We start from the raw sequence: 17,801 nt of genomic DNA on the forward strand, positions 1-17,801 counted from the left end.
GAAGCCACGAAAGTTTATATCATGCATCCTTAATTTCCGGAATCTTCTTTGCCATATTAGATGCAATATTTCCACCCTTGAGCAACTGACCCGGCACATAGCGCTTCTCCTCCAGCCACATCAGGGGCCAGAGAGCGGCAACGCCCAGGATGCAGAAGAAGGTCGCAAAAACATGGAAAATCAACACGAATAAGTGTCCCACATGTGGGAGGAGGAACTTGATAAACTCTGATGTCTGATATAGGTCCTCTTGGTGAGAGATGTAGTAGAGCTTTTGCTCTCCGTTTGTCAAGTGCTTGTCGTCATTACCGGGGTCGGTGGTGAGAGTTAAGACAGTGGTGAGATTTACTGGAGCAACGTGGAAGGGAACTACCCAGATAGAGAAGATCTGGGATAGGTTCACGTAGAGCTTGAGGTTCTTTTCATCATATGCTGGTAATCTGTTAGCTGGCTTGTTCTAGTCAACTCCCTGAAGAATTTCCTCAAAACCTACCAACCGAGTGCACCTGAAGCTCAATCCTAGGCGACATAATCTTGTACCATTGGTAAATCTTGATGAGTGCCCATCGGCTCCCACGGAAGCTCCATACACGACAGAAAGGATGCGCAAAGCTAGCTGATGGTGTAAAGAATTTCTCGATGGTCTTCTGTTGTAACGAAGGTGGCGACTGCGTGAGCAGACTGATAACAGTCGGAACTTCCAGTACTGTAGAAAAGCCAGTTAGAATCAATTCGACAAAAGGGTAGTCTGGATGTCAAGGTAACGGGAGAAATGAGGTTGACGAACCTGGATCGTCCATGGTGATTTGCCTATTTTCTTGTTTTCTAAATCTGACTTTTGATGTCTTTCAGATGGAATTAAGCGGTTGAAATAAGGACATCAGAAGAATCAAAGCTGGTTTCGATCAATGCTTCTGATCCAGGTTCAGGGCGGCGACGATACGATGATGTCATGAACATGTGAAATTCCGTGGTGTCACTGTGGAAGCCAGAAGCACTTGGCCGATCAAGTGGATGACCCCAGCATGATAAGTACGCCAATATCAGACATATGTACTATATAAATATATATGGAGTTGTCTTGTTCTATATCGCGACGAGTACTTTGATCAATAGTCCTTCATGGACACACCATGTATACTGAAGATTCAGTGTTTTGCGGCATCCCGAGTCCAACGATATATATGCATGGCAGTTGGTACCTAGTGGTACCTAGAACGCTGGATAAATTAGTGGGCATAAAATATGTAGAAAAATGTGTAGAAAAATGGAATATCATTTTTGAGTACTTTTCGTAGGTATCAAGTAAAAGATGCCAGACATTGAAACCAAACAATTGAAACGTCCAGCCAAAATATACAATGCAAGACTCCGTCATACAAACTACATAGTGATTACCGCTTCCAGCTATCAACCTTCTTGCGTCGCTTGTCGAAGATTTGACCCATTCCCACACCATCATCACGCTGTCCATCCTCATTCTTTCTCTTCCGACTCTTTTCAAGGGCTCCGCCGCTTCCTTTGGCTCTTCGCGTAAGTTTGGAGATGCGATCTGCACCCTCGGTGAGTCCTCTCCAGTCTTCACCTCCGTAACTGCTTTCGGCACGGCCTCCTCGCTTGGCACGATCCTTCTTGGACTCCTTGGGCATTCGAATGAAGTTGGTTTCTTCATATGCTGTCCGCTCTGCCTCCAACTCTTTCTCTTTCTTGGACTTGGTATGTCTTCCACCCTGTCTGATCGTACTTCCAATGCTGGCCTCTGCCATCGGCGCAGACGACATTTCTGCGCTAACAAATTCGTCGATGACATTAGACCTGCGCGGGCGACGTTCCTCACGCTCCCGGCGCTCAGTGGTAGGCAAAGCGGTCGGCATGATCCTAGGAGGCCGGTAAATACCATCACTGGAGGCGTTCTTGGCCGACCTATCGGGTTTGGCTTGAGGCTCAGCTGCCTTGCCGAATGCAGAGATGTTGGGTCGGTATGCCATCTCATCGATATCCTCATCTTCCTCGCTGTCATCTTCGCTATCGCTGCTGTCTTCGTCTGACCCAGACTCTTCCTCGCCGTCCGATCGACGCGCTTTCTGTGTCTTGCTTTTTCCAGAGGCTTGGGCTCCACGTTCGGCCCGTTCAGTGTCCTCCGCAGCCTTGACAACCTTGTCGACCTGGTACTTAAGCCTGCTCTCCAATGGTCTGACACCGCGGTCTAGGAAGACTCGCAACTCGACAAGCTTTTTAACGACGTCTTCACGAATTGAATTGTTCGCATCTTCGTCTTCATCCTCGGACTGAGACTTCGAGGAGATTTCCTTCAATTGAAAAATAACAAGGAAAACGAGATTCTGTAAGTAAGAGAGGAATAGGTCGCTCTTGGTGTCCAGAAGTGAAATGCCATCTTGTGGAGGCTCGATCGATACGTCTGAAGGGTTTTCCCTTTTGGCGAGGGGAAGGGACGATCCGGTACTCGAGAGACAGGTAGTAAGCGTTTCGAGAAGGGTTGAGATATTTTGTGCGCCCGAAGGCTCTTGATTTACCGCTGTGGCCGCCATTGCGAATTGATGTGCTGCTTTTGCTGCTGTTTGGCGCTGACCAGAAGATTTGATGGGAAATTTTTGGTGTTATCAGCACGTGACATCTCTGCCATGTTTTATCTGTCGTGGCGGTGGAATGGGGCCATGAAGGGCAGCAGCCAATTGGAACGTGGAATGGTGAGTTCCACCCGGAGGAATGCCCATCACGTGTGCCAAGACATTACCTACCTTAGCTGGCCTCATCGCATCTTCCAAGGCGGCCATGTTATTACGTCTGCCGGCTAATTTCCCTTCCATTCCTCATCATATTTCCCATTTCTTTCCCTACACTAGTTTGCTTATTTGCTTTAGTAGGGAACCCATGACACCGTGAAGCTTCATTTGTATGGTGGCAGCTGTAGATTGTACGTTACTCTCCTCTGCGATTGAGCAGCTCAACGCGTCATTAGATGGCATCCAGATTGGGCTAATTCCCAGCTTCTCCCTCCAGAACCCCCACAATGCGGTTCAGCGAACGAACCTCCCTCCTATCCTCCCTTCTCCTCACAGTTCCTTCTCTATCTTCGGCCTTTTATCTTCCGGGTGTCGCTCCCACGTCGTACGATGAAGGCCAAACTGTGCCGCTCTATGTCAATCACCTTACTCCGGGCTTAGCGCGACAAGATGACCAGCTTCATTCCGTCTTTGCGTATGACTACTATCATCCGGCCTTACATTTCTGTGCCCCAGAAGGCGGACCGAAAGATGTACGAGAATCGCTAGGCAGCATCCTGTTCGGAGACCGCATCCAGACCTCCCCGTTCGAAATACACATGGGCAAAAACGAGACTTGCAAGGCTGTCTGCAAAGAGCAGGCTGTATTCGATGAGCGGGGTGCCAAGTTCACGAACCGGAGAATATCGCAGGGGTACAACATCAATTGGCTGGTTGACGGACTTCCTGCGGCCCAGCTGAATTTGGACTCGGTTACCAAGTCTGAGTTCTACAGCCCCGGGTTTGCTTTGGGAACATTGGATGACAATGGCCAATCGTTGCTCAACAACCACTTTGATATTTTGATTGATTATCATCGTGTCAGCCAAGGCAACAAGGAAAAGTACAGGGTGGTCGGGGTTCTGGTTCAGCCTGAATCACGCCGGGATTCGAAAGTTCTTGGGGATGGAAATGTTGAGTGTGGTGCTCAGGGCGCGCCCATGACTTTGAGTGAGGAGGCTGATACTGGAGTCACTTGGACCTACAGCGTGTATTGGCGCGAGTCAGAGACGGCATGGGCCACTCGCTGGGACAAGTACCTGCATGTCTACGACCCGAAAATCCACTGGTTCTCCCTCATCAACTCTGCTGTTTTTGTTGTCTTCCTGGTTGGAATGGTCAGCATGATTCTTCTCAGGGCTCTCAGAAAGGATATCGCTCGGTATAACCGACTGGATGTGATCAATCTGGAGGATCTGGATGGAACCTCGGCCGCCGTCGAGGATGGAATTCAAGAAGACTCGGGCTGGAAGCTGGTCCACGGTGATGTTTTCCGGTGCCCTCAGTCGCCCTTGCTGCTTAGCGTGCTTGTGGGCAATGGCGCTCAGCTCTTTATGATGACTGGTGTAACAGTTGGTATGTTTCGGCATATAACCCTTTGCAAAAGAAAGTAGTGCTGATTGATGGACAGTGTTTGCTCTTCTTGGCCTTTTGTCCCCCTCTAATCGGGGTTTCTTGGCTACTGTCATTCTCTTGATTTACACCCTCTTTGGTTTTATTGGAGGATATGTGTCCGCTCGGGTCTACAAGTCGTTTGGTGGAGAAGCTTGGAAGCGCAACATTATCATGACTCCCATTCTGATCCCAGGTGTCATCTTTGGCACGTTCTTCTTGCTAAACTTGTTCGTTTGGGCCAAGGGATCCAGTGGTGCTGTGCCGTTCACAACGATGCTCGCCCTGGTTCTGATCTGGTTCGTGATCAGTGTTCCGTTGAGTGTGGCCGGTAGCTGGTTGGGATTCAAGCAAAATGTATGGCACCCGTTGACAAATTTCTTCAAATACATCAACTAACCACTTTGAACAGCCCATCGAAGGTCCAACAAAGACAAACCAGATTCCTCGCCAGGTCCCTCCGATGAGCGGAAGTCTCCGTACCATTCCCTCCCTGCTCTTGACGGGCATTTTACCGTTTGGAGCTATCTTTGTCGAACTCTACTTTATCATGACCTCGCTTTGGACCAATAAGATCTATTATATGTTTGGATTTTTGTTCCTCTGCTACGGTCTAATGATCATGACCTCTGCCGCCACGACTGTTTTACTGGTGTATTTCTTGCTCTGTGCAGAGAACTACCGGTGGCACTGGAGAGCATTTGCTGGTGCGGGTATGACGGGCGGATATGTGTTCGTCAATGCGCTCGTTTTCTGGGCGACCAGAGTGAGCTTTGGCGGACTTACGGGAGCAGTTCTCTATGTGGGATACTCGGCTTTGATTGGATTCATAGTTTTTATCTTGACTGGTATGTTTGCACCTCTCCGTTGGCTTATTGGGTATTGTTTTTTCATCTCGCTGATTGATCTCCCGCATAGGATCCATTGGTTTCTTTGCCAGCTGGGCGTTTGTGCAGCGCATTTACGGCTCGATCAAGGTCGACTAAATTGTCCAAATTGTCTCTGGGTCTTTTCTTGACTTTTGATACCCTCCGACCATGAAAGGGAGGCTCAGCATACCTTCTCACCGCCAGAATAGCCGTTCTTAGGGTCTCGTGGATCGATGTCCGTTCGGGCTACACCGGGGTCAGTGCCCCTCCGTTCACCATGCAGCTGGTTCGTTAGATCCATGTTGAATCGAGGCCACACAGCGACATTCTTCACCTCCACACTCGCAGGGGGGTGCTGAGGTTCATAGAAGGAGGGAGTCGATCGATCGATTTTCGTGCTTGTTTTGGATATCCCTGTATAGTTGGCTTTTTTGCATGAACAATTTTCTTATTTTTCCCTCTCCATTTTTCCAGCTCTCGTACAAAAGAAGCGTTTGAAACGGTCTGTAAATAGAGATATGATGAATGTTTTTTTTATTTTTTTTATTTTTATTTTTTTTCCCGCTCGAATGAATTTACATGCAGGAAAGGTAACATCCCACGGCCAATAATAACAATAAAGAGCATAAGCCTCCTAATATATCGATTCTGACTACATAAAACAATTCTGATTATCGCATCATCGATGATGCCGCCGTGGGACTCTTTCTGACTGCGCCTCACCCCCGCCGAGTGTTCTGGACCGTATGACCTCCGACTGCGCGTTTTGCCACTACGCCGTCCATCCGCTTCTCGAATGCCGATGATTGCCTGCAAATCCCAACAAGTCAGTCCATTTTACTTTTTTTTTTTTTGATTCTTTTTTCGTCTATTCATTTTCTCCTTCTCCAAAACTTCGCTCTTATTCTCTCCGTCATTCTGCTAATTACCAACCCACTTTTCTCCCACCTTTCTCCTCTCTCGACCAAGGAGCGCACCGATCTTATCAATTATCAATACAACCTTCGCTCTACCCCGCGCCTCCGGTCTCCCGTCTCCGTCACCACCATCGCATGACAGAAGTGGGCATCTGCGATCCTTAGGGCAGCTGCGCGTGAAGGATTGAAACGAACTACCCTTTCTATATTAATTGGCGTGATTGTCGGCGGCGTTTAACAATGGGCAAGTCGTAAGTGGTCGACCCGCATTTCACCGAGTTCTCGGGGGGAAACAAAAACAGAGAAACCCAGGGGCACCACACGTGTCGCTATCCCAATGCGACGAGAGGAACAAGCAAAAGCGATCCCAGCAAACAGAGGATGGGGATAGTATTCTTTGCTTATTTTTTTCGCTATGGGGTTTTCTTTGTTATTTCTTTCTTCGCAATGCCTGTCTCGTATTCCGCCCCGCATTGGACTGACACCTGAAAACTATTCAGACAATCGAAGCTCTCCCCCTCCCAGCTCGATGAGCTCCAAAAGGCAACTCATTTCGATAAGAAGGAACTGCAGCAATGGTATAAAGGTGCGTGGGGATCGGTCTTATCCTGGAGGTCGGGGTGACGGTGTCGTTCGAATGACGGCTGACCAGGGTAATCTGGCGGGGCAGGTTTTTTGAAAGATTGCCCCTCGGGGACCCTGACCAAGGAGGAATTCCAAAAGATTTATCGACAGTTTTTCCCCTTTGGTGATCCGTCGTCATTTGCGAATTATGTGTTTCGGGTATTCGATTCGGACAATAGCGGTATGATCGATTTCAAGGAGTTCATCTGTGCGCTTTCGGTCACCTCGCGAGGTAAGATGGAGGACAAGCTGGACTGGGCATTTCAACTGTATGACATCGATGGCGATGGCAAAATCACTTACGACGAGATGCTGGCCATCGTCGAGGCGATCTACAAGATGGTATATTTGCCCTTTTCTTCGTGTTTGTTGATAACATGTGCTGACAGTCCCATTCCTAGGTGGGTTCCATGGTGAAATTGCCCGAGGACGAGGATACACCAGAGAAGCGAGTACGGAAGATCTTCCGTATGATGGATAAAGATGAGAATGGCAGTCTCGACATGGAGGAGTTCAAGGAGGGCAGCAAACGGGATGAGACCATTGTCAGTGCGCTGTCGTTGTACGATGGGTTAGTATAATAAGTTGCGTGTGCTGTTTCCATCTATTTCTCTTCCCGAGTCCTGCAGACCGGGTGTACTCGACCTCTATTTTGGCGAATCCGGCGCAATCTGTGGTTCTCTTCTTTTCTCTTATGATTATTTGCCACTTCTCTCGTCCCAGGGACTCCCATCATCCCGTCATCCATGCTATGCCCGGCTTTTGAGTGAAATGTACAGGTTAGAGAGGCATCAGTGTATTGTGTCCACAAATTTTGCTTGTTGTATTCGGTGAAAGACATGGTATCTATTTCTGGTTGTCGACTTGGATAGTCCTTAGTATTCAATACTGGTTCAGTATTGTTGCTAAAAAACAAAAGAAGATAAAAAATGGATATAAACCATAAACAGGCTACATTTGGTGGTCTGATAGGAGATATCGTAATCGTGATAATCCCATTGTCTTCACAAATGTGCTTTGTGCTGAATATTCAAGCGACTTTCTTTTATCCTCCGTTGCAGAGACCCATGCAGTAGCCTCGATCGCTGCAAGACTGTGATCCACAGTAATAATTCACCAGATACCATAGTTCAAGCGAACTCAAAAAAAGGAAGAACAAATAGACGCAAACCGCCTTCGATTTTAAATCATATGCACCAGAAATTAATTGCCCCAGATCTCCGATCCAACTGCTAATCCGCAAACTAAGTTAGTCGTCCTCCTTCCACCCCCACCGCTCCATCTTCAACTCTCCCCAAAATCTTACCCTCGATTATTATTTCGCCTCTTTCATCCTCCTTGACCCTCGTCGGATTCCACTGGCACAGGAGGCCTCAGGACCAGCAGCGTCCATTTCTTCCTCGATGCCGACGTCTCCGGATACGATATTTCTCTGCATCTCCCGTCCGTGACCAGCATGGTCCAAGTGGCACGCGGCTGTCAACGGTGTTTCGATGCGCATGCCAGGGTTCGTATTAACTCTTATCCTTATCGTCATGGCTGCACTTCATTAGTGCAAGAATGCTGTGGTTTTCTACTCCTCCATGCCCACCTTTTATGCACCTATAAGCCATGTCCTCCAATCCCCGACCGTGATCTCTGAGACACCAGGCGAATCGAAACTCGCCTCGCCAGGAGGTCCCGGAGATCGTGCGAAGGTGGAGCCGGCGTTTAGAAGAAGTGCCTTTCAGGCCTTTTCAGCCATCGCTTAAACCACTTTCTCCTTTGTCAATCCATTTGACCTGTCATTTGTCTAACCGTTTGTCTGTTCCAGTGCGACGGTAAGCCGCCCTGTTCGCGATGCAGGCATCTCGGATTATCGTGCCCTGGCCACAATCGCATCGTCAAACACCACAATGAAAGCCGCCCTCTACAATTAAGGTGCCGATCGGGGCACTCATATTCACTTTCACCATCTCCTTCACCGTCCTCCTCGTCATCGTCCTCCTCCGATTCGCACAGTAAGGCCTTGATTCCACAGAGATCCGGTCGACCAAGTCCCCAGCATGAACTCGAACCCCTCACCATTGACGAAACCTTATCACCCTCATTGTCTACCAGGGTCATTTCCTCCCAGCAGACCAGAGTTTTTACCGACTTCATACTATCATCCTTCCCGTGCTACTTCAAATGCACCGAAAAGCGTGTATCGGTCAATTGGGTGGCATATGTCGATACTCGGCGCGGTTCCAAGAACTCATGTTTCGATTGGGCTGTTCGCGCCTGCACCACTACCTACACTGGATTTCTACAAAATGATAGACGCTATATGGATGGGGCACGGGAGTTCTACATACGATCTCTCCGTGGGCTTGCAGGGTTGCTCTCAGATATAAATACGGCCAAGTCGGACGAGGCACTTGCAACAGCCATCTGCCTGTCAGTTTTCGAAAAGCATAACTGCACTACACCCAGCTCGTGGCTGCGCCATGCAAAAGGCATCGAAACCTTGATGCAGCTCCGTGGTCCGGGAGCCCACATTCACGGGTTTGGCCGTTCCATGTACATCGTTTACCGGAACTTCCTAGTCACCGCCGCAATGATCTCGGGAGAAGCATGCTTCTTAGAAGAACCCGAATGGCAAGCCCTCAATGAGCAGATTGTCTCCGACAATGCCAAGCAGCCTGACTCTCTCGCCTACACGGAAGTTGCAGAACGCGGATTTCGCGAGGTCACCAAGATCCCCGGCTACGTGAAACGAGTACGCGACCTACTCGTCCTACCACAAAAGAAGCAATCCAAACTCAGGAAACCACTGTTGCTGAGTATTTTGGGCACTCGGGCGGCTTTGCGGGGTATCCACACCGAATTTGGAGTTTCTATCTCCATGGTCCGCGCCGGGCACGGCCACAAAGAAGACTTCATTGGCCCTCTCCCACAGTACTTCTTTGACGGCTTCTCGAGGCATTCCATTCGTGGCATTCGGTCGGGAATGCTGATACTGAATTATCTTGTAATTCTTCTCGATCCAAAACAACGAACAGAAATCGAAGCCGAGAACGAGATTCTGTCAGATGGTATACGCTCAGACTCCCTTCCCGCAACGCCCGAACCAACGGCCCCCCTCTCTCCTCCCAGCACCCCCGGAAAACCAAAACTGTTAATCCAGTCTTTGATTGGACCGGACACCAAACAACCGCCAACGACAGACTGGATGGATCGCATTGTGACCACAATGGGCATGGATGGCGTGCGGGTAAGTCTCCTGGGCTGATTTGACTAGATTGCCGTCAAGGGGGCTATCTATGGGTTTGGGGTATTGGAGTTATTATGGTTCTATTCTTGTGATACCCATCTATTTGCGTATCGGTTGGCTGGTTGGTTATTTTTGGGCTGGGTTTGGATTTTGGAAGTATGTATACATGCCGTGATGAGGCTTCTATATATGGGTTTGTTATTGACTATTTGTATAAAACGTCACTTTTCTCCTGGGAATCTGCAAAAAGTCCAGTGTCTACATAATTTATATGCAAAAAACATTTTACGCATTTGTGAAATAAGATCGTTTTATGATGAAAAATCCTCAAGTCATTCCGCTCATATCTGACATTCAGTACATAAAGGCCGTCTCGTGTACTGAGATTCAATAACCTAATCTATCGTTCAAACCATTTGCCATTCCTTCACCCGGCCATCGACTTCCTCTTTTCCTGCCAATGCTCATCTATCATCTTGATATACAAGGGTATCAGTGAGGGCCATGGGCCTCTCAGTAATGTGGGCTAGGAATGGACCGAGGGGATGTAAAAATAACAAAGTACACACAGCGTTTCAAAAAGAGGGGAGAAAAAAGAAAAAAGAAAAAGAAAAAAAAGAGAATTCTTCGTTCGACAGCATTATTGACCAGGTCAAAAAAAATAACCAACAAAACGAATATGCAGGATATCTGGCTTCCAGAACAGACGCAAGCGTCTGGGCAGGAAAGGGAGTCAAATATTTTCGGAGAAGGGATAAAACAAAAAGCAAAAGAGAAATCGTGGATCATCGTCGATCAAAGAACCAGCTTGTACGCTTTCCGGTCTCCTGCGACTGGACTCCCGCGATGGACGAGTTGGAGGGAGCACCATTGCCTGGCTCTGGTCCTCCGCCCCCGCCACGGAGCGGCTTCGCAATTCTCGAGCCGCCAAAACTGAAACTGCCGCTCCCATCCATAGTTGGAAGACCCCTGGTAGAGCCCTGCTTCGCAGCCTCCAGTCGTTCTTTGACAGCAGTCAATTGAGCTTCGAATCTGTTGAGATGTCAGTGAGAATGTTCTTGTCATGTCTATAGAAGAACAGAGGTATAGTACATACCGATGGTTGGCTTGAGTAAGCTTCTCCTGGCTCTCCTGGAGCAGGCTCTCCAAGCTTGCAATCCGTTCGTTTCTCGCAATGAGTTTCCGTTCGGCAATTGCAACCTCCTTCTTCAAGCTGCTGTTCTGTTCCACCAGCTGGCGTTGAACGTGAGTAAGTTGCTCCAGGTTGCGCTCCAGGAATGCCATCTTCTTTTGCTGGGCCCGGTTGTTCGACGAGCGTAGCACATTGTTGTACTGCTCGCGGGCGTCATCCAGCGAGATCTCGAGTTCCACGACCCTCTCACAGCGGTTCTGTAGGTCACGCATCAAAGACTTCTTCATCGCGTCAAACTCGGCGATCTGCTGCTGCAAGTTCTTGCCCGCCGCGCCGTTGGTGGACACCCGGGACTGCGAATCCGCAAGCGATTGTCGTAGTTTGTTCAGCTCTTCGTCCTTACGAGTGATTTCACTGCGAAGATCCTCCGCCGCCTGCATCTCGGTCTCCTTCCGGCTGATGTAAACCTTCTCCAATCGCTCTCGGATCTCATCGATATCACCTTCGCCAAGGTGACGTTTCAGAAGTCCTTCATATTCTTGCTCGAGTTCAGTCAACTTCTTTTCGATCTCAACTCTACGGCTGTCCTGCAGCTCGCCCAGCTCGCCCCGATCGTTCATGGTTAGCTCTGCTTGACGGATGAAGCCTTGAGTCTCCAGAAGGCTGGCACGCAGCTCGAGGATATCATCCGGTGCGATGGTCTCACCCGCATCGCTGACCTTGTGCAGCGAGTCGACCTGCGCGATAAGTTCCTGGAGCTTGCGTTCGTTATCCGAGAACACATCGTTACCAAGGTCAAAGCCAGCCATCATCTTAGCCATCTTTTCTGCTTTCTTCTTCTCCTTCTCGTCCAGAGCAGCGCTGGTCTCGTTGGCCCTCATTCGAACATCGAGAAGTTGCTGCTTTACCTCATCCAACTCGCCAGTAAGTTCCGAGTTTGCCTCCCTAAGGCTGTCCATGGTGATGGCAGCTTCTTTGCTCTCGTACGACACTTTCTCGAGTTGCATGCGGAGTTCATTAACCTCGGTATTCAGTCTGTCGTTGTCCTTGCCTGAACGTGCCGAATTTTCCTTGATGTTCTTCAACTCCTCTCGAGCTTCGAGTAGGCTTCTTTCCACGTTCACTATATGCGACTCCCTCTCCGAAATTTGGTCTTGGAATTCGTTCTCTCGTCTAAGGAACTCCTCCCTCTCGTCCTTTTCGAGAACAAGACTAGGTGTACTGGAGCGATCACCCATTCGCGAATCTGGTCGGGGGGTCTCCGATCGAGGGGTGTCTTGCAGTCGGGAGGGCGTACTAGGACGTGGAGCTCGAGCCTCAGCCTTCGCCGCGTTAACACCTTCGGAACCTCGAGCAGGAGTCCATCGATCCTTTGGAACAGCTTCACCACTTCGCCACACATTTATTTCTGTCTCCAAAGCCGAAAGGTAGTTCTCGAAACTTGTTACTTGCGTCTGGGCCTTGCGCAGTAATAGCTTCATTTCACCGGGACTAAGTTCGGCATTAACCTTCGCCTTGTTCTTAATCGCCTTGGCTCGCACACCGAATCGAAGCGTAGAGATTGTCTCGGCATCGTTATAGCTGCTAGGAGAACAGTTAATAATCAAAGTTGTCCTTGAGTTACCTCCCAAACTCTCCTGTAAGATACGAGTGAGCTTGGAGTCACGGTAAGGAATATGCGTTGATTTGCCATCGGTCAGAGCGTTGATGACCATACCAAGAGCACTCAAACTCTTGTTGATCTTCTTTGCCTCTTCAAGCGTTTGGCCACTAGCACCTGTCTTGCCAACCTTTTCACTACCTGCCAAATCGACCAAGAAGAGCTGACCACTTTTGGCGGATCCTGTTTCAAGATTCTTTTGCGTGATAGTGACGACGAAAATGGAATGAGATCGAGAAGACTCCTGGTTCATGTTTGTCGCGGAGACTGCTCTGGCCGCGCCACCACGACGCATGACTTCGTAAACCTCCTGCACACTGGAAACATAGACCTCCATTAGGCCTTTGACATAGACACCTCTGGATTTCTCTTCATGGACTGGTAGGTTGTCGTTTTGGGGCACCAAAAGATCACGAATCCGTTCCATGTAAATTTCCATATAACTGACACGAACGGTATATTCCATATTGCTCGGGCTCGTGAGAATGCTGGCGAATATCTGCTCGATAATACGTGGAATGATACCCTTTCCCTCATCATCGTCGATATCGGATCCCATCATTGTATAAGACTTTCCTGCACCTGTTTGACCGTATGCAAAGACCGTACCGTTGTATCCATTCAAGATATCATCGACAGTAGGACGAATGGAGAAATCGAAGATATCCGTCTGCTTCGAGTCCATGGGAAAGACCCGATCGAACGTGAAGGCTCCATTGCCTTCGCCAGACTGTAGCCAATTGGGTTAGGAAGTCCAAAGACCAACGATCCAGAAAATAAAAGGTGAAGAGGAGCACTCCAAGGTATAGAGGGATACTCACGTTGATCTCACATGACTGCTCATTCTCAAAGTCCACAATCGGTTTTCCTCCAGATGACAACTCAACTTTGTTCTGCGGTCGAAATCTCGCAACGACTGTAAGCAGGCAATTAGTTTGTCTTTCCCTATGCCATAAAGCTAAAGACTAATCAAAGCATGCGTACCCTTGATGGTGTTGGGTGTGTTAGGGCCAGATGACCTGTCATTTCGTGACATTATCAGTCTTATCCGCTCCCAGCATAGAAGCGGTGAATCAATAGAACTCACGCCATGTTCGCTCTGACCCAAGACTCGGCGGTCTTGTACAGATAGGACTATAACGGGAAGGCACAAGCCCCGGGGAATAAGGGAGTTCTTCAGACTGTTTTGAACGCGCAAGTGTCGAATTTGGTGGAATTTAGGATCGGCGGGCGTGTCTGTTTGGGTCAGGGGTTCACGTGCACGATAGGGCGAGAAGAGAACGTGGGCAAGGAGGGGCAGGCGATATCCTCAGCCCGAACGAATAGAGAAACAAACGGGCCAAAAGAAAGCAGGCCCGCGCACCACAGCGAGCGTCGTGAGGGAGGATTGGAGGGAGTTGCACAATGCGGGCGGAGAGAAGCGTGTGATTATTTGGGGAGGAGTCGGCAATGTTTCGACACGACGGATGACGATTTCTTGGCGCCCGTAGAACCCTCGTCCCGCATCCAGGACAAGCGGTGGAGGGGTTCACAAGGTCAATAGCAATATTACACACAAAACGCCGTCTGAAAATGCAGACTTGAAACTAACTGCTAGGGAAAAGTAGAGGGCAAAAGCAGAGAATGAGGCTAATGCATTATGCAACATGAAACTAGATAATAACGCAACTATCGACAATGTAATATCAAACAGAGAGAATTTCACCAGGCGCCAAAACCCCACGCTGTGCATATCATTAGGCAATGATGTGTAGATCGGCCCAAGTACATGACAAGTCATGCAGTCAAGTATCAAATGATTGAAGATACGAGACAACAAATAACTTGGTGGCTTGGACAGATGGGCAGAGAACCTATGTCGTCATAAAGAGATGGACCGTATTGAAACCCAAAAAACAATATGAAAAATTTGTGAGTCGAACATATGACAAACACACTAGTCTTCCCAGCTCTTTTCCACGGTCTCACGCACGCGTTTCACATATTCCTTTCGGTTATCTTTGTACAGGTTCGAGGCTTCGACATTTGCCGGTGATGATGTATTCGGATCATTAAGTAAACTAGATGGAAAAAAGAGAACATGATTAGTTGCTAGATTCATGACGTAGGTGGAATAGATGTACAAAATCTTACCTTTGAATGCTGGTCAGGATGGCTGCCACGTCATAGGTTGGGCTCCAGCGGTTCTGTAAGATATCGAGACAAAGCTCCCCTGTGCCATAGACATTGGGGTGGAACATCTGGCTGATAAACTTGACACCCGGGGGTTTGTTAGGATATTGCTCCTCAAAGTGCATGACAAGACGGAATGTTCCATCTTCGAAGGGAGTATCGGCGGGGCCAATAATGACGGCATTCCTAACAATCAAAATCATCAGCGGACTGGTCTCGAGGATCTCTCAAGAAAATTCAAAAGCTATGGGCTCACCAGGTCATGACATTGTCTGCTACAGGTGATGCAGAGACACCGGCAGGGGGGTCGGTTTGCATACGCTGTTGGCAATGTTAGCTACGATTATGGCAAAAAAAGAGATGGCGAGCATCCCCGCGGGTAAACGGAGTAAAAAATGTAAAAGGAAAATCAATATAACACGCAAAAAACAATAGAGAATCTCCCATGGAAGTTGGTTGTATTTCTTTCAAGTCACATACCTTGAAGTCGCGCATAAGACGGCGGCGGGCAGAGGTAGACATCGCGGCGGGGTATTAGCGATGACGAGTATGTAGCTATCGGACAATGAACGGGAGAGAGCAAGAAACAAACACCAGAAAACTTGTTGGAGCGTGGATGATCCCAACGTAGTTCTGGTGGATAATCCGAGATGGAAGATGTAATGGGGAGGGAAAAAGAGTGTCGGGAGACAATAATACCATTAACGAGAGGAGCGGGAGGGAGGAGCGCCGATCGACGACCGCTCTTTCGGGTTGCCTGCCGCCGTTGTTGAGCTCCAAGCCGTTGTTGTTTCAGTCGGGAGAACTAACCGCATGGAGGAACTCTCTTTTTTGAGTTAAATCGTTGCGCCACAGCTGATATAAGCAATAATCACCTGACTGTCATGTGATATCATGTGATTAGCAAGCCCAAGAGTTCCAACAGCCTCGGTCCAAGCGGAATGGCGGTTACAGACGGGTCCTCTGCGGAGAAGCCCAAGCAACGGGCCCTTTCCGTACATTATCGAGGGGGTTAACTGTATTTCATACAACCTTTCTTTCTACTCACCACCTTATTCATTCAACCTATCCTTCTTTTGACTTCCCCTTCTTCCTTTTGCCTTGGAAGCTCTCGATTTTTTAAAATGGCGATTCAGACAACAGCCCGTCTATTCACTAAGCGGGCAGCCTTCCCCTCATCCCGTCAGTGGCAACGGTCGTTCAGTTCCGCACGTCCGGCATTCAAGGAGATTCAGGATGCTTATATCCTCAGTGCTGCGCGGACCCCTACAGCCAAGGTAGAGCTCCTATAAATGATGTCTTAGGACATATTCTGACTCTCCCACCATTAGTTTAACGGATCTTTTGTCTCAGTGTCTGCCCCCGAACTGGGTGCTGTTGCCATCAAAAATGCCGTGAGCAAGTCCAATGTTCCTGCCGAGAGAATCACCGATGTCTACATGGGCAATGTGCTCCAAGGGTCGGTCGGTCAGGCTCCCGCACGACAAGCCTCTATTTTTGCCGGTCTGTCTCCGACCGTTGAATCCATGACGGTTAACAAAGTGTGTGCATCGGGTCTCAAAGCGGTGGCACTTGCGGCACAAAATATCCAGTTGGGTCTTGCAGAGGCCCAGGTGGCTGGAGGAATGGAGAACATGTCTCGTGTCCCCTATTATATGTCCCGGTCAAGCCAGTTGCCTCCGTTTGGTGAAATCAAACTGGAAGACGGCCTCATTAAAGATGGATTGTGGGATGTTTACAACAAGTTCCACATGGGAATCTGCGCAGAGCAGACGGCAAAGAAGTACGAGATCTCACGAGAGGATCAGGACGAGTATGCCATTCAATCGTATCAACGAGCACAGCAAGCCTGGGGCGAGAATAAATTCGCCGACGAGATAGTCCCTGTCACAGTCAAGGGAAAGAAGGGGGACACAGTTGTTGAGCGCGATGAAGGTTTCGAAAACCTGCGAGCTGACAAGTTGAAAACATTGAAGCCTGCCTTCTTGAGAGATGGTAGTGGCACCGTGACCGCTGGAAATGCGTCCACAATGAATGACGGGGCATCCGCACTGGTACTTACTAGCAAGGAATTGGCTCGTGAGTTTGGCAAGGGCAACCGTGCATTGGCACGCATCGTTTCTTCTGCAGATGCAGCCATCGACCCTGTTGATTTCCCTGTCGCACCAGCCAAGGCGGTTCCCATTGCCCTGGAACGCGCTGGAATCACAAAGGACCAGGTCTCTGTTTGGGAATTCAACGAGGCTTTTGCTGCTGTCATTAAAGCCAACGAAAAGGTCAGTGTTTATTATCGAAGTCTTCAAAAAGTTAAATTTACTGACCATTTCCCAGATCCTCGGTCTTCAAAATGCCCGAGTTAATCCTCTGGGAGGAGCCATTTCCCTTGGACACGCTCTTGGAAGCTCTGGTTCCCGTATTCTTGTTACTCTTCTCCACCAGCTGCAGCCTGGAGAGTACGGTGTAGCTGCTATCTGCAATGGTGGTGGTGCCGCCAGTGCAATGGTTGTCCAGAAATTGGACCAGGTCGATTGAATTTCGAGCTGATTTTCCTTCGTGGTTCTATATTATGCCGACGAATACTATATATCTTTTTCAACTTTAAAACCGATATCGCGATGATTTATACCCTCACATGAACAAGTGGTTGCGTTTCATAGCATGCTTGTATATTTAGGTCAACTTAATCCATGAACATTTGATTATGTCTTGAGTCATACATGTATTTCACCATACTCATTAGTAGCTATTCAACCATTTTCAGTCTGAACAGAAGCAAAATAAATGAATATAGAACAGAACAAAATTATCCTCATCCTCTATGATGGTCCATCTATATATTACACGTGATTGAGTATTCCACTAACCCAAATAGGAATAGTATTCGAACTAACCCAAAGCAGCAGCAGCAAAATGACATCGAATGGGGTCTTGAACCCTTGATGCATGGCACAGGTCAACAACCCAGATATTTGTTTTTGCTGCTTTGCGAATTCAAACTGTCGACCTTTTTCTTCTCC

At 48.6% G+C, this 17,801-nt stretch overlaps 8 protein-coding genes across 8 annotated transcripts; 4 read left to right on the top strand and 4 right to left on the bottom strand.

Annotated features, from left to right (window-relative positions):
- Window positions 1-19: 19 nt before the first annotated feature.
- On the bottom strand, window positions 20-800 carry ASPWEDRAFT_22264 (uncharacterized protein; the record flags this gene model as incomplete). The annotated part of the gene is made up of 3 exons (XM_040832315.1): window positions 20-432; window positions 494-706; window positions 788-800. 3 exons carry the CDS (start codon window positions 798-800, stop codon window positions 20-22), a joined length of 639 nt encoding a protein of 212 aa, XP_040693731.1.
- Window positions 801-1,240: 440 nt separating this feature from the next.
- lcp5 (small subunit rRNA maturation protein LCP5) lies at window positions 1,241-2,584 on the bottom strand. Its single transcript, XM_040833775.1, has one exon. The coding sequence runs from the start codon at window positions 2,547-2,549 to the stop codon at window positions 1,395-1,397; it is 1,155 nt and encodes a 384-aa protein (XP_040693732.1). The 5' UTR covers window positions 2,550-2,584; the 3' UTR covers window positions 1,241-1,394.
- Window positions 2,585-2,856: 272 nt separating this feature from the next.
- ASPWEDRAFT_33390 (transmembrane 9 family protein) lies at window positions 2,857-5,518 on the top strand. The gene is made up of 4 exons (XM_040833776.1): window positions 2,857-4,139; window positions 4,195-4,532; window positions 4,588-5,023; window positions 5,094-5,518. Exons 1-4 carry the CDS (start codon window positions 3,032-3,034, stop codon window positions 5,159-5,161), a joined length of 1,950 nt encoding a protein of 649 aa, XP_040693733.1. The 5' UTR covers window positions 2,857-3,031; the 3' UTR covers window positions 5,162-5,518.
- A 360-nt stretch (window positions 5,519-5,878) lies between these two features.
- Window positions 5,879-7,656, top strand: ASPWEDRAFT_33391 (EF-hand domain-containing protein). Its single transcript, XM_040833777.1, has 4 exons — window positions 5,879-6,212; window positions 6,462-6,547; window positions 6,632-6,927; window positions 6,987-7,656. Exons 1-4 carry the CDS (start codon window positions 6,202-6,204, stop codon window positions 7,164-7,166), a joined length of 573 nt encoding a protein of 190 aa, XP_040693734.1. The 5' UTR covers window positions 5,879-6,201; the 3' UTR covers window positions 7,167-7,656.
- On the top strand, window positions 7,616-10,081 carry ASPWEDRAFT_190298 (uncharacterized protein). The gene is made up of 2 exons (XM_040832241.1): window positions 7,616-8,092; window positions 8,399-10,081. Exons 1-2 carry the CDS (start codon window positions 8,042-8,044, stop codon window positions 9,836-9,838), a joined length of 1,491 nt encoding a protein of 496 aa, XP_040693735.1. The 5' UTR covers window positions 7,616-8,041; the 3' UTR covers window positions 9,839-10,081.
- Window positions 10,082-10,605: 524 nt separating this feature from the next.
- On the bottom strand, window positions 10,606-13,648 carry ASPWEDRAFT_166146 (putative kinesin family protein (KinA); the record flags this gene model as incomplete). The annotated part of the gene is made up of 4 exons (XM_040829947.1): window positions 10,606-10,852; window positions 10,917-13,342; window positions 13,434-13,528; window positions 13,597-13,648. 4 exons carry the CDS (start codon window positions 13,646-13,648, stop codon window positions 10,606-10,608), a joined length of 2,820 nt encoding a protein of 939 aa, XP_040693736.1.
- A 422-nt stretch (window positions 13,649-14,070) lies between these two features.
- ubc2 (E2 ubiquitin-conjugating protein RAD6) lies at window positions 14,071-15,565 on the bottom strand. The gene is made up of 4 exons (XM_040832242.1): window positions 15,265-15,565; window positions 15,041-15,105; window positions 14,746-14,970; window positions 14,071-14,672 (listed from the first exon to the last, which is right to left on the bottom strand). The coding sequence occupies exons 1-4, from the start codon at window positions 15,304-15,306 to the stop codon at window positions 14,549-14,551; spliced, it is 456 nt and encodes a 151-aa protein (XP_040693737.1). The 5' UTR covers window positions 15,307-15,565; the 3' UTR covers window positions 14,071-14,548.
- A 185-nt stretch (window positions 15,566-15,750) lies between these two features.
- ASPWEDRAFT_33397 (thiolase family protein) lies at window positions 15,751-17,592 on the top strand. Its single transcript, XM_040833778.1, has 3 exons — window positions 15,751-16,061; window positions 16,116-17,060; window positions 17,116-17,592. Exons 1-3 carry the CDS (start codon window positions 15,909-15,911, stop codon window positions 17,314-17,316), a joined length of 1,299 nt encoding a protein of 432 aa, XP_040693738.1. The 5' UTR covers window positions 15,751-15,908; the 3' UTR covers window positions 17,317-17,592.
- Window positions 17,593-17,801: the final 209 nt, after the last annotated feature.

The sequence above is a fragment of the Aspergillus wentii genome (assembly GCF_001890725.1).
Source record: "Aspergillus wentii DTO 134E9 unplaced genomic scaffold ASPWEscaffold_1, whole genome shotgun sequence".
NCBI classification, from domain to species: domain Eukaryota; kingdom Fungi; phylum Ascomycota; class Eurotiomycetes; order Eurotiales; family Aspergillaceae; genus Aspergillus; species Aspergillus wentii.